Raw genomic sequence first — 20,096 nt, forward strand, 5'->3', positions numbered from 1 at the left:
AAAAGGGTTCCACGTCCCAAGTTTCTACATGCTCAGAAGTGATGGTTCAAACAAAATTTGCCAGATCAAAGAAAAGTGCAAGAAAAATAGATCTGTCGGAAATTGTAAGACTTGTGGTAAGTCTTTGTGTGGGCAATGTACTGCCATAAATCAAAGGCAATGCCTAAAATGCGAAACACCAAATGTTTAGAAGGTGAATTCTGCTCCATATTTTCATTTTTATGCTCCTCCACCTACATTTTCTCTGCTTTTTGTTCTTCAGTTGTTGTTTATATGTGTGCACTTGAATAAAAAAAAAATGTTTGAAAAAGTCTATTATAATTATTGTTATTTTCTGTAGAAAAATAAGAAAAGCAGAAAAAAAACAATCAAAAGCATTACTGTTGGATCTCACAATAATAATACATTACAAAAAATATAATTATTAATAAATAACCACAAATGAAACTCTAAAAATAAATGAAAACAAGCAAGGAGTCAAAATGACTCCTTTCAGTAGTTCTAGGCGGGGTCACGAGTCCAGTAGTCCTAGTGTTAATTAATAGGTTGCAGAAAATCAGCAACGTCAAAAACTCAACCAAAGCTCATCGTGGGAATGTAGCCTTAAAGAACTAGCAATAAAATGAAAGGAAATTTATTGTAAATGTTCACATATTGGGAGATTTATTGAGCAAAATGAATCAGAATTCAGGATCAAAATGCACCATAAAGACTGGCGTCTTACTTTTTATTATTCATTGCACGGCTTTAAATTTAATGAACGTGTATAAAAATAATTCTCAAAAAAATCAGATAAAGATACCGAAAAACTATGCGAAAGACGTCTAAAAGAGTTTCCAGAAATACAGAACTGCAGATCAATTATCTTGCCAGGATATTTTCTCTGTACGTTATGCTATTGTTTGTTCCTCATTGTCATCGCCCCTGAGATCTGTAGTCAAGGATCAAACTGCAACATAGGGTTTTTTAGTAAATTACCCATGTGCTGCATCTGTTAATTGATCTGTATTTATGCATTCTTGGAGAAGTGCTTTAATCCAGTGCACTCTTGTATAATAGCAGCTGTTATAAGCTGACTGTGAGAACATCAGAGCGTTCTGCTGAGTGGAAGCTCAGATGATCACATTATTTCTACAGGGTGGCTTGCTGGAACCTGACTATATGTCTTGTGAGTGCACATTGCCACAAACTATCAGAACTGGATATGTCATTAAATAAATACTGCATAAAGTCCAATCATAAAGATGAAATTCATTATGTGAAATCTGTCATTCTGCAAGAAAAATATTGTAACGTCACAATCTTTCCAGAACATTGAAAAAAATGTCAAGAAGATGGTATAGGCATTAACTGAACTTGAAATGATTGAGCTATTGTTTATTTTTCTAAACTGAATATAAGCTTTGTGTTTAAATAGTGATACATTTAAAAACATGGTAGCTTACTTGCAGAAACAGCACCACCCTAAGGTCTTGTGTAGTATTGCAATCCAATTCATTTGAGCACATTTTTCTAACCTTATAAATTTCTGTAAAGGGGTGTATAGTCACCAGATATTGTGACCCATACTTAGGCTAGGTGCAGACAGCTGTGTATTCTCTCATCCAAAAGAATTAGGTCTATTATGCAAATCACACTCTGATCAAACTCTGACCAGTGTCATCATAGTGTGATTATAGTGCGATCCGATTCTCTCTATCAGTCCGTGGAAATCGGACTGCACTCAGATGTTATCACTGACTTGCATGGCCGAGTGTGATCTGAATATTGGGTCAAACTCGGGCATGCAGCGAAAAATCTGACATGTTCATAGACCCATAGAATAACATTGATATGAGTTTCATCCGATGTTTTGTCTGGTCGCACACTGACCAAAAAATATGGCCATGTACATGAGCCATTAGGATAAGTCAACAACTGAAATGAGCGAACCGAATTTAAAAGTTCGGCATTTGTACTGGACAGTTAGTGTCCAGCGCTAAACCCCGAACACGGATTTTCCCCAAAAGTCCATTGTAATGTTCAAAGTTCTGGGGAAAGAGAGAGGGAGAGAGAGGTGGGGTGGAAAGGAGGGATGGAGTGGGAGAGAGAAAGAGAGAGTTTTGCAGCTGAAAAGTTTGTGTCCCTATTGTTTTCAATGGGATTTGGGTTCTGGTGGAAGTTCTGGTACCCGAACTGAACTTTGGAATGAAGTTCAGGTCGGGAACCAGAACCCATACTTTCATGGGTCCGGTCATCCCTAGTCATTAGTTCGGTTCTGGTACCAGGACTGCATCCGAACTTGAACCAGAACCTGAACCCCATTGAAAACAATGGGGACCCGGATTTTAGACTCTCTCTCTCTCTCTCTCTTAAACTTTTAAGTTCGGATTCACTCATCTCTAGTGGTGGCCGGATGTAAACATATTGAACGGAACTGCAATGTGCACCTCCATTCATGTAGTGGTCATTGTTCAGTACTGCAGACGCCCCCACCGATCTGATATACATTACCTATATGATGGAGAGATCATCAATATCTGGTGACTAGACAACTCCTTTATGTATCATCCAGACATCCTTCAGTCTCATGCATGATTTAATCGAGATTTTCACTGTTAGCACAAGTACCCTTTAAAGCCTAGGGTGCAATTCACAAATTAGAGCGTGAGTCTGTAAAAAAATCCCTGCTATCATGCAATTACAATCATAGAATCTATAATATAACGGCAGATGCGTGTCTCTGTCTGAACCCTTTATAGACTGCGCAAGCGCGACACGCCTGGGCAGTCTGGCTCCAGACAGAAGACTGCATGGAGCCGTTACAGGTAAGAGGAGTGTATGGCACCGGAGATCGCGGTATGCGTAGACACTGAATGCATACCGCAATCTCCGTCGCAATACTTACTTACATACTTACTTGACCGGTAGGAGCGTTGCCGCAGTGCCTCTGTTCGGTCCGGAGGCCGGGGGAGGAGTGAGGCATCGGAATCGGCGCATGCGCATAGCGCTATCAGGCGCCATTTTACTGGAGACACATTTGCAGTGTGTCTTCAGCAAAATGGCATAAGTCAGCGCAGTATGTACACGTGCATACACCGGCGCTGCACCCCTCCCCCGGCCTCCGGCAGAACATGGAAGAAAGGTGAGTAGAAGTGTTTATTTTTTTGTATGTGTGTGCAGAGTGAAAGGGATGAGGGGTGCCATATATACCAGGATTGGTGGAGTGAGGGGGCCACACATACCAGGATAAGGGGATGAGGGGGCCACACATACCAGGATTGGAGGGATGTGGGGTACCATATATACCAGGATTGGGAGGTGAGGTGACCATGCATACCAGGATTGTGGGGTGAGGGGATCATGCATACCAGTATGAGGGGTACCATACATACCAGGATTGAGGGATGAGGGGACCATGCATACCAGGATTGGGGGGTGAGGGGACCATGCATACCAGTATTGGGGGGTGAGGGGACCATGCATACCAGGATTGAAGGGTGAGGGGTACTACACATACCAGGATTGAGGGATGAGGGGACCATGCATATCAGGATGAGGGGTACCACACATACCATTATTGGGGGGTGAGGGGACCATGCATACCAGGATTGGGGTGAGGGGACCATGCATATCAAAATTGGGGGGTGAGGGGACAATGCATACCAGGATTGTGGGGTGAGGGGATCATGCATACCAGGATTGGGGGGTGAGGGGACCATGCATACCAGGATTGGGGGGTGAGGGGACCATGCATACCAGGATTGGGGGGTGAGGGGACCATGCATACCAGGATAGGGGGGTGAGGGGACCATGCATACCAGGATTGGGGGGTGAGGGGTACAACACATACCAGGATTGGGGGGTGAGGGGACCATGCATACCAAGATGAGGGGTTACCACACATACCAGGATTGGGGACGAGGGACCCATGCATACCAGGATAGATATGAGTGATGGGGTACCATGCATACCAGGATGGGGATGAGGGGTGCCATGCATACCAGGATTGGGGATGAGGGGTGCCATGCATACCAGGATTGGGGTTGAGGGGTGCCATGCATACCAGGATTGGGGATGAGGGGTGCCATGCATACCAGGATAGGGATGTGGGGGGGCCATGCATACCAGGATTCGGATGAGGGGCCATGCATTCCAGGATAGGAATGAGGGGTACCATGCATACCATGATAGGGATGTGGGGGGGCCATGCATACCAGGATTCGGATGAGGGGCCATGCATTACAGGATAGGGATGAGAAGTGCCACGCATACCAGGATTGGGGATGAGGGGTGCCACGCTTACCAAGATTGGGGGTGAGGGGTGCCATGCATATCTGGATTGGGGATGAGGGGTGCCATACATACTAAGATTGTGGGTGAGGGATGCCTTTCATTACAGGATAGGGATGAGGGGGACCATGCATACCAAGATAGGGATGAGGGGTGCCATGCATACCAGGATGGGGATGAGGGGTGCCATGCATACCAGGATAAGATGGAGGGGGCAGGATGGGGGCAGTACAAATACCAGGAGGGGGCCGCACATACCAGCATGGGAGACCATATACCAATAAAAATGCTCACCATCCAGGAGTAGAACGGGTTCAATAGCTAGTGGTTATATAATCATAAATGACAAGTTGGTATAGGTTTTTATAATAATCATGCATTTTTTTTCTTAGTATGAAGGAGAGTATCCTGTCATAATAGTGTACAACTATTGTTACCTGTCTTGTCAGAATTGCATAGTATTGTCTCCTTTTCTGCTCTCAGTCCAGGGCTAGGACCATGCTTCATCCACATCGTGATGGTAAACTGGTCAGTTAGATTTTTTGGTAGGATGGCATCAGGAATTTTCACTCCTTGTTTGCCATCAAATTTAAAGATCATGCCAGTGTTGTCCATAGGCAGGCCAGCTGTCCAGTTGGTGGCAGCAGTAGGAGTTGGGAGTAAGTCAATGGCGCCAGAAGAGGGTCCTAAATATGAAAAAGACGGAAAAAAAAATGACACACTTAGAATAGCGTATTGACCTCTAAACGAAGACAATTATGATAATAATAAAAATAATAATATTCAATATTTATTTAGCACTAGTGTTGAGCCACCCCCGTAGTGTTCGAGTTCGGTTCGTCGAACACCCGTGTGTTCACCGAACTGTTCGTCGAACTGTTCGTCAAACACCTTCGAACACCGTTAAAACCAACGGCAGGCAAACAAAAACACATAGAAACACATAGAAAACACCTTCAAAGGTGTCTAAAAGCTGACAAACTGCTCAGAAGACATAACTAACACATGGAAAAGTGACAAGTACATATAGTCATGCGAAAAGAAAAGAGGTGGAGGAGTAAAAGGAGGGGGAGACACAGATATAGGCATGTCATGCCCTTCTAAAATCCAAAAAGTGAGAAGCCGACGCGGCCAGTCCGTTCCTGCCCGTGCCAACTCCGTGTCGCCGGGTTTGTGCCAGAGCCGCGGTGGACCCTGACGGCCAGCCCCCCTCTCCCAATATGGGTGCCTGTCCGCTGGTGGGTCGAGCGAGCCCCCCTGCAGTGGAGGCAGCTCTAAGCTTTTTAATTTAAATTGTCTCTCTAATTTGAATGAATACACTTTAAATCCTTTTACAAGGATCTATTGGAGGGCAAGTCTCATGCCAGCAGACGCGTAATTCCAGCTCCAGTAGCGTCCACTAAAGCTGCTGCAGTTAAAAAGCTTTTATAAGGATCGAGCTCGGCTGTCCACCGCAAGGCATCCAACCGCCAGTACAAGGCCCTATGCCTTGGGGTGCCTCCTGATGCTCTTCACTGAGTATCCCGTGGTCCCGAAGCATTTCCTTTGAAAAAATTAAGTGTCCAAACTACAGGTGGTGTAGCTTGCTTAACAGCCGGGATAATCCGTTGACTAGCAGACACTGCTACTAGGCACAAAGTATTTCCTGGGCTAGATGCAGTTAAAAATTTGTAATTAGATACTCTTGTTGGATGCTGAGAAAGCATTCCATAGAGTCTCCTGGCACGCCATATATTATTCTCTTAAAAGCATGGGGTAGGGTTCTATGGGACCCTTTTATAGCCAAAATCACGGCCCTGTATCGCAATACGTCACCTAGGCTGAAGATAAATGGAACTGTAGCACCCTGAGGGCTCGGTTGCTACAGAGGTATTGCACCTCACCCAGAGGTGTGATATCTCACTCTCAGGTAAGGATGGAGTGTGGATCAGGACCCGACACCTGCATGCATTGCACCACATTGCCGTGGGGCAGGGCGACCAATATGCCCCTGAGATGGGCACGACAGTCCCTGTCTCTGGCTGGAGTGGGGGGAGGGAACACTGAGGAAGGGGAACCCTGTACTGCAGGAGCAGGGAGGAAGCAGTTCCTGGGTGCATTGAGAAGGGAGTATAAAAGGTGGGCACAATCTTAGTTTAGTGCAGAGAAGTCTGAGCAGAAGTGACAGGGAGCAAGGGCTCTGCATGAGCTCTGCTCCGGAGGCGGGCCTAGTAACAGAGGCGCAGGCCTGGAAGAGGGAGAAGGAAGGAAGAGGAGCGGAGAAGGCTCCAGGAACGAGGAATGAAGGGATCCCAGGGGTGCGGATGGGCGAGTCGCCACCGCACGCCCGAATCCACCTGCGTGGAGGCGTCAGGCCAAAGGGGGAGACCGGTCCCCGAAACTAGTGGAGGCGGGAAATGACCCTCAGCTAGAAACCGGAGGCTCTGACATTTTATGTGGCGCAGCCCCTCGCTACACCTGCTAGGAAGGCACCACATAGGGTCAGGGAAACTGGCACCAAGTTTACCAAGAGGAGGCCTGAGGCAGCCGGACAGAAGGGTTGGTAAGAAAGGCCAGTCAAAGGACACACAAAGGGGGTCCTGTGAAGTGCTCCAAAGTTATCTGGGAGTTGTCTGAGCCCCTCACCTGGTGAGCACAGTACGACGTGGGCAGCGGTTACCTGCAGAAGTGGTCTGGATAATAAGAACTGTGAGTAAAGACCCTGGACTGCATCACTGACTCCGTGTCGTTACTGCTGCTGCCCTGCACCATCACCCCCATCCTCCGCATACACTGCCCTGAGGCTATACTCCTCCCATGGGGAGTTATGCTATGCTCTGCTGCACCCACAACACCAGCCTCAGCGGTCTGCCCTGCAGCGGCGGTTCACTCTGACCGCAATCCACGGGTGGCATAGTCGGACATTTAAACAACAAAACCACATAAATAGTTCCTCCACTGGTTTGACCGCCCTGAGCCACGGAACCGGATCGCCGCCACGGAGACTACAACCACCAGCATCCACCAAAAAGGGTCCGGCTCCGGGTGTCCCAAGGCCCAGGGGGCGCGTCAGAACATTTTCATCACCTTTCATAATCACCAATGGGACAAGGCAGGGATGTCCTCTGTCCCCTCTCTTATACATCCTAGTGACGGAGCACCTGCTCTCATCAATTCGCCATAACCCCAATATTAGGTGGATTGAGGTGGGAGGCATCGAGTACAAGTGCTCTCTATTTGCTGATTATGTCCTAGTATATATCACTCAATCACATATATCCATCCCTGCTGAAATGGCTGAAATAGATCACTTTGTTACATGGTCAAATTTTAAAATCAATGCAGCGAAGTCTGAGGCCCTCGATGTCTCCCTCCCCAAATCCATTCAGGATTCCATCCAGTCCAACTTTCCCTTTGCCTGGCCCTCACAGGGTATCAAATACTTAGGAATTCCTATTCATAGAGACCTCTCCCGTCTATGTTATCTTAATTTTGGGCCCTTTATTGAACAACTCCATACAGACCACGGTTGGCAAGTTAGAACTGTAAGATTCACTACGTGAACCACTGGTGTTTTGTGGAAAAGCACATGTACACTGTGTTCCAAATTATTATTCAAAAAGTGTTTAGGAGTGATAAGGGAAGAATTTGTTTGTTTGTCAGTTAAACTCATTGATGGTGATGTGTGTCAGGGCTCTTTATATCACTGTAAGCAATTGCAGACACCTGTGCTAATTAGTTTGGCAGGTGAGTCCAATGAAAGGCAAGACTACTTAAGAAGGCTGTCCCACATTATTAAGCAGCCTACATTTTCTGCCAAAATGGGAAAGAAAAAGGATGTGTCGGCTGCTGAGAAGCAACAAATTGTGGAGTGTTTAGGTCAAGGCATGACTGCAATCAACATTGTGCGATGATCAGGATGAAGTGTCTTGGCAATCAAGAAGTATGTAGCTGATTCACAGTACACATGTGTGCGTGCTGATAAGGGCAAATTGAGGACTCTTTCCTACAGGCAATAACGTCAGGTTAAAAGAGCAGCGGAAAAAAAGCCTTGTCATAGCAGCAGACAAGTTTTTGAAGCTGCTGGTGCCTCCAACGTCCCCCGAACAACAAGATGCAGGGTCCTTCAGAGGTTTGCAGCTATGCGTAAGCCATCCTGTCGACCTTCTCTATCCACTGTACACAAGCAGAAATGGCTCCAGTGGGCCAAACATTACATGAAGACTGATTTCAAAACTGTTTTGATCACGGATGAGTGCCGTGCAACGCTCGATGATCCAGATGGATGGAGTGGAGGATGGCTGGTTGATGGACAACCCACGCAAACACGGCTACAGCGCCAACAAGGAGGAGGTGGAGTAATGTTTTGGGCTGAAATCATGGGGAGAGAGATTGTCGGCCCATTTAGGATCCCTGAAGGGGTAAAGATGAACTCCATAATGTATGTGGAGTTTCTCACACAGCACTTCCTGCCATTGTTCAAGAAGAAGAACCGTGTATTCCACAGCAAGATCATTTTCATGCATGATAATGCACCGTCTCATGCTGCACATAACACATCTGCATCTCTGGCTGATATGGGCATAAAAGGGGACAAACTTATGGTGTGACCCCCATGCTCCCCTGACCTCTACCCCATTCAGAACCTCTGGAGCATCATCAAAAGGAGTGTCTATGATGGCGGGAGGCAGTTCACATCTAAGCAACAGCTCTGGGAGGGTATTCTGTCCTCATGCAAAACAATTGAAGCAGAAACCATCCAAAACCTGACAAATTCAATGGACGAGAGAGTTCAGAAGCTTCTTTCGAACAAGGGGTCCTATGTGCAAATGTAACATCACCTAGAATAAAGTTTTGAGTTGAAAACTGTTTGATTTCAGTTTCTAATAACCTGCTAATGCTTATAATTTCAAAAATGACCATTTTTTTGGTCTTTATTAAAATGAAAAGGTTGATCGAAGAGTGTGGGGGATCTAAGAGTGCGGCAACCCAGTAGTCAGGATTACGTCGAATTCTGACAATCTGAGGGTCATGTTGTAGGTAGTGCAGCAAGAAGGCACTTATGTGTCTTGCGCATCTCGGAGCCCCAAAATTATTTTCCGGGCTAGATGCAGCTAAAAATTATTATTAATTTTAAATCTGGTGGAGCTTAGTATAGATTGCCTTATAGAATCAATACTGCACACTTCTACAAAGCCCAAATTATTTTCCAGCCAAGATACAGATAAATATGATTAGTAATTTTAAATCTGGTGGAGCTTAGTATAGATGGCCTAATAGAATCAGTGCTGCACACTGCTACAAAGCCCAAATTATTTTCCCGCCAAGATACAGATAAACATGATTAGTAATTTTAAATCTGGTGGAGCTTAGTATAGATGGCCTAATAGAATCAGTGCTGCACACTGCTACAAAGCCCAAATTATTTTCCCGCCAAGATACAGATAAACATGATTAGTAATTTTAAATCAGGTGGAGCTAGTATAGATGGCCTAATAGAATCAGAGCAGCACACTGCTACAAAGCCCAAATTATTTTCCAGCCAAGATACAGATAAACATGATTAGTAATTTTAAATCTGGTGGAGGTTAGTATAGATGGCCTAATAGAATCGGTACTGCACACTGCTACAAAGCCCAAATTATTTTCCAGCCAAGATACAGATAAACATGATTAGTAATTTTAAATCTGGTGGAGCTTAGTATTGATGGCCTAATAGAATCAGTACTGCACACTGCTACAAAGCCCAAATTATTTTCCAGCCAAGATAGAGATAAACATGATTAGTAATTTGAAAGCTTAAAACGGTTGGTGAGGTGATTTTAACCTATCATCAAGCTTTTACTCTCCTCAGGATGACACAGGGGTAGAAAAGTCGTTTCGGATCCATGATTTGTTCATCTTTATGAACGTGAGTCTGTCTACATTATCAGTGGAGAGCCGCGTGCGCTTATCTGTCAGCACACCACCAGCAGCGCTGAACACACGTTCAGACAGAACGCTGGCTGCAGGACATGACAAGATCTCCAAGGCGTAAGTGGCTAGCTCCGGCCATTTATCCAGATTGGAAGCCCAAAAAGAGCAAGGGTCCAGTGACACAGTCATGGCTTCAATGTTTACTTGGAGATACTCCTGTACCATCGTCTCTAGGCGTTGACTATGTGTCAGACTTCTTGTCTCCTGTGGCCTTGCAAAGGATGGGCTAAAAAAGTGGTGAAATGATTCTGCAAAATTGATTTTACCAGCAGATACTGTGTTTCTGTTACGGTTTGAGTGCTGAACACTCGACGGTCCCACGGTTGGCAAGTTGGAACTGTGAGATTCACTACTAGTGTTGAGCCACCCCCGTAGTGTTCGGGTTCGGTTCGGTTCGTCGAACACCGGGATGTTCGAGGAACTGTTCGTCGAACTGTTCGTCGAACACCTTAGAACACCGTCGAACACCGTTAAAACCAATGGCAGGCAAACAAAAACACATAGAAACACATAGAAAACACCTTCAAAGGTGTCCAAAAGCTGACAAACTGCTCAGAAGACGCTTTCTTTAAAAAAGCCGGCCGGCAATTCAGCAGCGGCATACACCGGTACCCGACAATTTAGACAAGAAGGAATAGAGCCTCACACATAGATTAGATAGATAGAAACATGTCAGTCACATATATATGAAGTACAGTGACAGTGTTGCTTACTGTACTTGTCATTTAGTGTAAAGGATTTATTAAAAAATATAATAGTGTTTTCATGCACTGTCTCTTTAAAAAAGCCGGCTGGCAATTCAGCATCTGTACCCGACAATTTATAACAGACAGAATAGAGCTTCACACGTAAATTAGATAGATAGAAACATGTCAGTCACATATATATGAAGTACAGTGACAGTGTTGCTTACTGTACTTGTCATTTAGTGTAAAGGATTTATTAAAAAAAATAATAGTGTTTTCATGCACCGTCTCTTTAAAAAAGCCGGCCGGCAATTCAGCATCTGTACCCGACAATTTATAACAGACAGAATAGAGCTTCACACATAGATTAGATAGATAGAAACATGTTCCCACTATTCCCACTGCAATATTCCCACTGCATTTTGGGGTAAGTGAAGAGTCTCCGCGAGCTCAAAGAACACTGGATTTTGGCTGTTGGAGCTGAAAAGAGGACATCGGTAAACCGCGCGCCTACCAGCGCGCGCATTTTGAAGCTTTTTTTTTTAAGCTTCTTTCACTGTTTTCAGAACATTAACAATAAGAACATGGAAGAGTCCAGGAGCCATTTGGTGAGCTGCATATCCTGCTACATGTTCACAGACTTGCCAGTGGAAAAGCCAAACTTCACATGCCAGAAATGCAAGCTTGTGTCCCTGTTGGAGGAAAAGTTGCGAAATCTAGAAGAGAGGTTAACTACCTTGAAAATCATTAAGGAAGGTGAAGAGTTCTTAGACAGAGCAGAATTATCTCTTCATGATTCAGAAAGAGAAGAAATTCGAACTGCACCTGACGAAACAGAGGAATGGAAGCATGTGACCCACAGAAGCAGGAGGATCGAGAGGCAGTCAGCACCCATACTGCTCAGGAACCAGTACCAGGCTCTCACGCAGGAGAACCATGAAGAAATACAGCAAAATAAGACTTTGCCAGCAATGAATAACCTTGTAAGCCCTCAGAATCCTCCTGGATGGAGAAAGAAGAATGTTGTGAAGAAAAAACGGAGAGTGGTGGTCATGGGGGATTCCCTGTTAAGAGGAACAGAGGCCGCTATCTGCAGACCAGACATAACCTCAAGAGAAATGTGCTGTCTTCCAGGAGCAAAAATTAAAGATGTGTCTGACAGGATATCAAGACTCTTCAGACCTACAGATCACTACCCATTCCTGCTACTACATGTGGGGACAAATGACACTGCAAGAAAGGACCTGGAAACCATCTGCAGTGACTTTGAAGACTTAGGCAAGAAAGTGAAAGAATTGGGAGCGCAGGTGGTCTTCTCATCCATCCTCCCAGTGGATGGCCATGGAACAATGAGGTGGAATAAGATTCTACAGGTGAACAACTGGCTACGTCGATGGTGCCGTCAACAAGGATTTGGATTTCTGGATCACGGAATGAATTACCTATACGATGGACTACTTGCTAGAGATGGGGTGCACCTTACGAAGACTGGAAAACATGTATTTGGAAGTCGCCTTGCTACACTCATCAGGAGAGCTTTAAACTAGAACAATGTGGGAAGGGAAGCAAAAGGCCAGAAAAAGCCATACAGCTGACAAATACTATTGAGATCTCTGCTACTGGAAGTGGAAAAGAAGAACAAAGACAAAACAATTTAAATAATAAAAATATGGGAGGAAGAGAAACCAATCACAAACTAAAATGTTTTTATACAAATGCACAAAGCATGGGCAACAAACAAGGAGAATTGGAACTACTAATGCAGGAAAAGGAATATGATGTCATTGGAATCACTGAAACTTGGTGGGACGATACACATGATTGGAATAAAAGGCTAAAAGGATACAACTTATTTGCAAGAAACAGACTTGATAAACGAGGAGGAGGTGTTGCATTGTATGTTAGAAAAGCGTATATCTGCACAGAGATTGAAGCTTCAGAGACTGGGAGTTCTGTGGAAACTGTTTGGGTAAGAATACAAGGAGAGAACAACGGAAAGGACACCATTGTAGGCATTTACTACAGGCCACCTGGGCAAGCTGAAGATATGGATGAACTCTTTATGTATCAAATGACCAAGTTCTCCAAAAAATATGACGTAGTGGTCATGGGAGATTTCAACTATCCAGACATTTGTTGGGAATCTCTCTCAAGTAAAACTAACAGGTCAAGCAAATTCTTATCCTCTCTTGCTGACAACTTTATCTTCCAAAAGGTAGGGGAGAAAACAAGGGGATCTGCTACTTTGGATCTAATCCTTATAAACAGGGAGGAAATGGTTGAGGAGGTAAAGGTGGCTGGGACCCTAGGAAGCAGCGATCATGCTATTATAGAATTTTGGATAACTAGAGGAGGAAGACATGTGAAGACTCAAACTTCAAGGTTAGATTTTAGAAAGGCAGATTTTAAGAGACTCAGAAAGAGAATAGGAGGGATCCAATGGCTGGATGTCCTTAAGGACAAAAATGTCCAGGAAGGATGGGAAATTTTTAAAAATGAGATTCTCAAAGCACAATCGTTAACAATCCCGAAAAGTAGGAAGAATGGGAAGCATTTAAGGAAACCAGGATGGATGAACACAGAACTTAAACACATGCTAAAAAGAAAGAAAGAAATGTTTATTAAATGGAAAGAGGGAGGCATATCTAAAGAAGATTATAATGCAGTCTGCAGATCCTGCAGGGCACGTATCAGGTTAGCTAAAGCTGACAATGAATTAAGGCTTGCAAGAGATGTCAAAAGCAATAAAAAAGGATTTTGGGGGTATGTCAGAAGTAAAAGAAAAGTCAAAGATGCTATAGGATTTTTACAGGATGAAAATGGAGAAATGGTAAGAGAGGATGTTGAGAAGGCCGAACTTTTTAATTCCTATTTTGCATCTGTTTTCTCTCAGAAAGAAAATGTAACATCAACTGATCTTCACTGTCCTTTTAAAGGAATAGAGGAATCCAAGTTATCTGTAAACAGAAAGATTGTGAGGGAATATTTAGCTAACATAAATGAGTTCAAGTCTCCAGGTCCAGATGAATTACACCCCAGAGTACTGAAGGAGATCGTAGAAGAAATTTTAGAACCACTCTCCATAATCTTTGAAAATTCTTGGAGAACAGGAGAAGTCCCAGAAGACTGGAGAAGAGCAAATGTTGTTCCTATCTTCAAAAAGGGGAAGAAGGTGGACCCAGGGAACTATAGGCCGGTGAGTCTGACTTCTATACCAGGAAAGATCTTTGAACAAATTATTAAACAACATGTATGTAAGTACATGGATAAGAATGAAGTGATTAACCAGAGTCAGCATGGGTTTGTAACTAACAAGTCATGTCAGACTAACTTAATTTCCTTCTATGACAGAATCACTGACTGGGTGGATCAGGGAAATGCTGTAGATATAGTATATCTTGACTTCAGCAAAGCATTTGACAAAGTATCTCACACCATCCTTATTGAAAAAATGACCAAGTATGCAATGGACCAGGCAACTGTTAGGTGGATTCATAACTAGCTTAGTGATCGGACTCAAAGGGTGGTTGTAAATGGCTTCACATCCAGCTGGATGAATGTCTCAAGTGGGGTACCACAGGGCTCTGTCCTGGGACCTGTATTGTTCAACATCTTTATCAATGATTTAGATGAAGGAATTGAGGGTAAACTGATTAAATTTGCTGATGACACAAAGCTAGGAGGGATAGCTAATACTAGAGAAGAGAGAGAGAGGATTCAAAAAGACCTAAATAAACTGGAGCAGTGGGCAGCAACCAACAGAATGGTTTTTAACAGGGAAAAATGCAAAGTACTACATCTGGGCAATAAAAATGAAAAAAACATATACAGAATGGGAGGAATAGAGCTAAGCAACAGTACATGTGAAAAAGACTTAGGTATACTAATAGATCATAGACTGAACATGAGTCAACAGTGTGATGCAGCAGCAAAAAAGGCAAATACAATTCTGGGATGTATTAACAGAAGCATACAGTCTAGATCACGTGAAGTCATTATCGGTCTTTACTCCTCTTTGGTCAGACCTCATCTGGAATACTGTGTACAGTTTTGGGCACCACATTTTAAAAAAGACATAGACAAACTGGAGCAAGTTCAGAGAAGAGCGACCAGAATGGTGACTGGTCTGCAAACCATGTCCTATGAGGAACGGTTGCAGGATTTGGGAATGTTTAGCTTGCAAAAAAGAAGACTGAGAGGAGACTTAATAGCTGTCTACAAATATGTCAAGGGCTGTCACATTGTAGAAGGATCATCTTTATTCTCATTTGCACAAGGAAAGACTAGAAGCAATGGGATGAAACTAAATGGGAGGAGACACAGATTAGATATTAGAAAAAACTTTTTGACAGTTAGGGTGATTAATGAGTGGAACAGGCTGCCACGAGAGGTGGTGAGTTCCCCTTCAATGGACGTCTTCAAACAGAGGCTGGACAGACATCTGTCTGAGATGATCTAGTGAATCCTGCTTTGAGCAGGGGGTTGGACCAGATGACCCAGGAGGTCCCTTCCAACTCTACCATTCTATGATTCTATGATTCTATGATTCTATGTCAGTCACATATATATGAAGTACAGTGATAGTGTTGGTTACTGTACTTGTCATTTAGTATTAAAATAAAGGATTTATTATTAAAAAAATTGGCGTGGGGTTCCCCTTAATTTTAGTCTCTAGCGGAGGTTAAGCAGACAGCTGGGGCAGATGTTTGAAGCCTGGGAAGGGGGTAATACCCACGGAGCTTCCCAGGCTACTAATATGAGCCCCCAGCTGAATACATAGCCTTTACTAGCTATTAAAATGGGGGACACCCCCAAAAAAATGACGTGGGGTCACCCCTAATTTAATAGCTAGCAAAGGCTAGGCAGACAGCTGGGGGCTGATATTAATAGCCCAGGAAGGGAGCCATGAATATTGGCCCCCTCCCAGGCTAGAAACACCAGCCGTCAGTCGCCCCAGAAATGGCGCATTCATAGGATGCGCCAATTCTGGCACTTAGCCTCGCTCTTCCACGCTGCCCTGTAGCGGTGGCAGGGGGTAATAGGGCTGGGGTTGATGTCAGCTTATAATGCCAGCTGACATCAAGCCCAGGTTAGTAATGGAGAGGCGTCTATAAGACACCCCCATTACTAACCCCATAGTCAAAGTTAAAAGAAAACACAAACACCCAGAATAAAGTCCTTTAATTGAAATAAAGACACAATCCTTTATTGTTCTAAATTAAACCATACTTACCATCACGCCCATTCCAGCTGAAGCCAACGATCTCCTGCAATAAAAGAAAAATAATAAAGCAACATCATCCTTACCTTTCCATGGTTACCACGACAGCTTCAGCTCTGCTACATCGAGATGACAGGCTGGACCGCAGCAGAACGCTGCCATCCAGCCTGTCATCCCGCAGACACTGAGAAGCGCAGGCATGCTTGCGCTCTGCAGTGTCTGGCTGTGACGGCATAAAGATGAGACGAGTTCATGTCCAATGAACTCGGCGCACCTCATGCACGTCACTGACAGCGTGGGAAAATTCTCACGCTGAAGCGCTGAGTGCAGGAGAATTCTCCCACGCTGTCAGTGACGTGCATAAGGTGAGCTCATGTCCAATGAACTCAGCTCACCTCCTGCATGTCACTGACAGCGTGGGAGAATTCTCCTGCACTCAGCGCTTCAGTGTGAGAATTCTCCCACGCTGAAGCGCTGAGTGCAGGAGAATTTTCCCACGCTGTCAGTGACGTGCATGAGGTGAGCCGAGTTCATTGGACATTAACTCGGCTCATCTGGATGCCCTCACAGAGAGACACTGTGGTGCGCAAGCAAGCCTGCGCTTCTCAGTGTCTGCGGGATGACAGGCTGGATGGCAGCGTTCTGCTGCGGTCCAGCCTGTCATCTCGATGTAGCAGAGCTGAAGCTGTCATGGGAACCATGGAAAGGTAAGGATGATGTTGCTTTATTATTTTTCTTTTATTTCAGGAGATCGTTGGCTTCAGCTGGAATGGGCGTGACGGTAAGTATGGTTTAATTTAGAACAATAAAGAATTGTGTGTTTATTTCAATTAAAGGACTTTTTTCTGGGTGTTGTGTTTTTTTTAAATACTTTACTAGAAATTCATGGTGGTCATGTCTAATATTGGCGTGACCCCATGAATTTTGGGCTTAGGGCCAGCTGATAATGCCAAGCTGGCCCTAACCCCTTTATTACCCAGTGAGCCACCGCATCAGGGCCCTGGATGAGTTGGGTACAGCGCCAGACGATGGCGCTTCTATGAACGCGCCATTTTCCGGGGTGGCTGCGGACTGCAATTTGCAGCGGGGGTGGCCCAGAAAGCTTGGGCCTCCCTGCGTTGCGGATTCCAGCCCCCAGCTGCCTAGTTGTACCTGGCTGGACACAAAAACAGGGCGAAGCCCCACGTCAATTTTCTTTAAATTATTTCATGAAATAATTAAGAAAAAAAGGGCTTCCCTATATTGATGTGTCAGAACAGGTACAAATAGGCAGCTGGTGGTTGGGGGCAGCCCGTTCCTGCCTGCTGCACCTGACTGGACACAAATATAGTGCGAAGCCCCACTTCAATTTTTTTTTAATTATTTCATGAATTTCCTGAAATAATTTAAAAAAATTGAAGTGGGGCTTCGCACTATATTTGTGTCCAGCCAGGTACAGCAGGCAGGAATGGGCTGCCCCCAACCACCAGCTGCCTATTTGTACCTGGCCGGACACAACAATATAGGGAAGGCCTTTTTTTCTTAATTATTTCATGAATTTCATGAAATAATTAAAAAAAATTGAAGTGGGGCTTCGCACTATATTTGTGTCCAGCCAGGTACAGCAGTCAGGAACGGGCTGCCCCCAACCACCAGCTGACTATTTGTACCTGGCCGGACACAACAATATAGGGAAGGCCTTTTTTTCTTAATTATTTCATGAATTTCATGAAATAATTAAAAAAAAAATTCGTGGGGCTTCGCCCTATTTTTGTGTCCAGCCAGGTACAACTAGGCAGCTGGGGGCTGGAATCTGCAGCGCAGGGAGGCCCAAGCTTTCTGGGCCCCCCCCGCTGCAAATTGCAGTCCGCAGCCACCCCGGAAAATGGCGCGTTCATGGAAGCGCCATCTTCTGGCGCTGTACCAACTCATCCAGGGCCCTGGTGCGGTGGCTCACTGGGTAATAAAGGGGTTAGGGCCAGCTTGGTATTATCAGCTGGCCCCAAGCCCAAAATTCATGGGGTCACGCCAGTATTAGACATGACCGCCATGAATTTCTAGTAAAGTATTTAAAAAAAACACAACACCCAGAATAAAGTCCTTTAATTGAAATAAACACACAATTCTTTATTGTTCTAAATTAAACTATACTTACCATCACGCCCATTCCAGCTGAAGCCAACGATCTCCTGCAATAAAAGAAAAATAATAAACCAACCTCATCCTTACCTTTCCATGGTTCCCACGACAGCTTCAGCTCTGCTACATCGAGATGACAGGCTGGACCGCAGCAGAACGCTGCCATCCAGCCTGTCATGCCAAAGACACTGAGAAGAGCAGGCATGCTTGCGCTCCTCAGTGTCTCGCTGTGACAGCATCCAGATGAGCCGAGGTCATGTCCAATGAACTCGGCTCACCTCATGCACGTCACTGACAGCGTGGGAAAATTCTCACGCTGAAGTGCTGAGTGCAGGAGAATTCTCCCACGCTGTCAGTGACGTGCATGAGGTGAGCTCATGTCCAATGAACTCAGCTCACCTCATGCACCTCACTGACAGCGTGGGAAAATTCTCCTGCACTCAGCGCTTCAGCGTGAGAATTCTCCCACGCTGTAAGTGACGTGCATGAGGTGAGCCGAGTTCATTGGACATGACCTCGGCTCATCTTTATGCCGTCACAGAGAGACAATGTGGAGCGCAAGCCTGCTCTTCTCAGTGTCTGCGGGATGACAGGCTGGATGGCGGCGTTCTGCTGCGGTCCAGCCTGTCATCTCGATGTAGCAGAGCTGGAGCCATCGTGGGAACCATGGAAAGGTAAGGATGAGGTTGCTTTATTATTTTATTTTTATTACAGGAGATCGTTGGCTTCAGCCTGAATGGGCGTGATGGTAGGTATGGTTTAATTTAGAACAATAAAGAATTGTGTCTTTATTTCAATTAAAGGACATTATTCTGGGTGTTTGTGTTTTTTTTAACTTTGACTATGGGGTTAGTAATGGGGGTGTCTTATAGACGCCTCTCCATTACTAACCTGGGCTTGATGTCAGCTGGCATTATAAGCTGACATCAACCCCAGCCCTATTACCCCCTGCCACCGCACCAGGGCAGCGTGGAAGAGCGAGGCTAAGTGCCAGAATTGGCGCATCCTATGAATGCGCCATTTCTGGGGCGGCTGACGGCTGGTGTTTCTAGCCTGGGAGGGGGCCAATATTCATGGCTCCCTTCCTGGGCTATTAATATCAGCCCCCAGCTGTCTGCCTAGCCTTTGCTAGCTATTAAATTAGGGGGGACCCGACGTCATTTTTTGGGGGGGGGTCCCCCATTTTAATAGCTAGTAAAGGCTATGTATTCAGCTGGGGGCTGATATTAGTAGCCTGGGAAGCTCCGTGGGTATTACCCCCTTCCCAGGCTTCAAACATCTGCCCCAGCTGTCTGCTTAACCTCCGCTAGAGCCTAAAATTAAGGGGAACCCCACGCCAATTTTTTTAATAATAAATCCTTTATTTTAATACTAAATGACAAGTACAGTAACCAACACTATCACTGTACTTCATATATATGTGACTGACATGTTTCTATCTATCTAATCTATGTGTGAAGCTCTATTCTGTCTGTTATAAATTGTCGGGTACAGATGCTGAAATGCCGGCCGGCTTTCTTAAAGAGACGGTGCATGAAAACACTATTATTTTTTTTAATAAATCCTTTACACTAAATGACAAGTACAGTAAGCAACACTGTCACTGTACTTCATATATATGTGACTGACATGTTTCTATCTATCTAATCTATGTGTGATTCTCTATTCCTTCTATTCTAAATTGTTGGGTACAGATGCTGAATTGCCGGCCGGCTTTTTTAAAGAGACGGTGCATGAAAACACTATTATTTTTTTTGATAAATCCTTTACGCTAAATGACAAGTACAGTAAGCAGCACTTTCACTGTACTTCGTATATATGTGGCTGACATGTTTATATCTATC

At 44.7% G+C, this 20,096-nt stretch overlaps 1 protein-coding gene across 1 annotated transcript in view; it reads right to left on the minus strand.

Annotated features, from left to right (window-relative positions):
* The window catches only part of CLSTN2 (calsyntenin 2), a 1,504,973-nt gene that overhangs the window by 440,775 nt on the left and 1,044,102 nt on the right, over positions 1-20,096 (minus strand). Inside the window, exon 7 of the mRNA XM_073674635.1 lies at positions 4,710-4,958. Within this exon, the coding sequence (XP_073530736.1) occupies positions 4,710-4,958 (249 nt within the window). The remainder of the gene's footprint in view (positions 1-4,709; positions 4,959-20,096) is intronic.

The sequence above is a fragment of the Phyllobates terribilis genome, unplaced genomic scaffold, assembly GCF_046119375.1.
Source record: "Phyllobates terribilis strain yellow unplaced genomic scaffold, ASM4611937v1 Scaffold_3__8_contigs__length_932513732, whole genome shotgun sequence".
Taxonomy (NCBI): Eukaryota; Metazoa; Chordata; class Amphibia; order Anura; family Dendrobatidae; genus Phyllobates; species Phyllobates terribilis.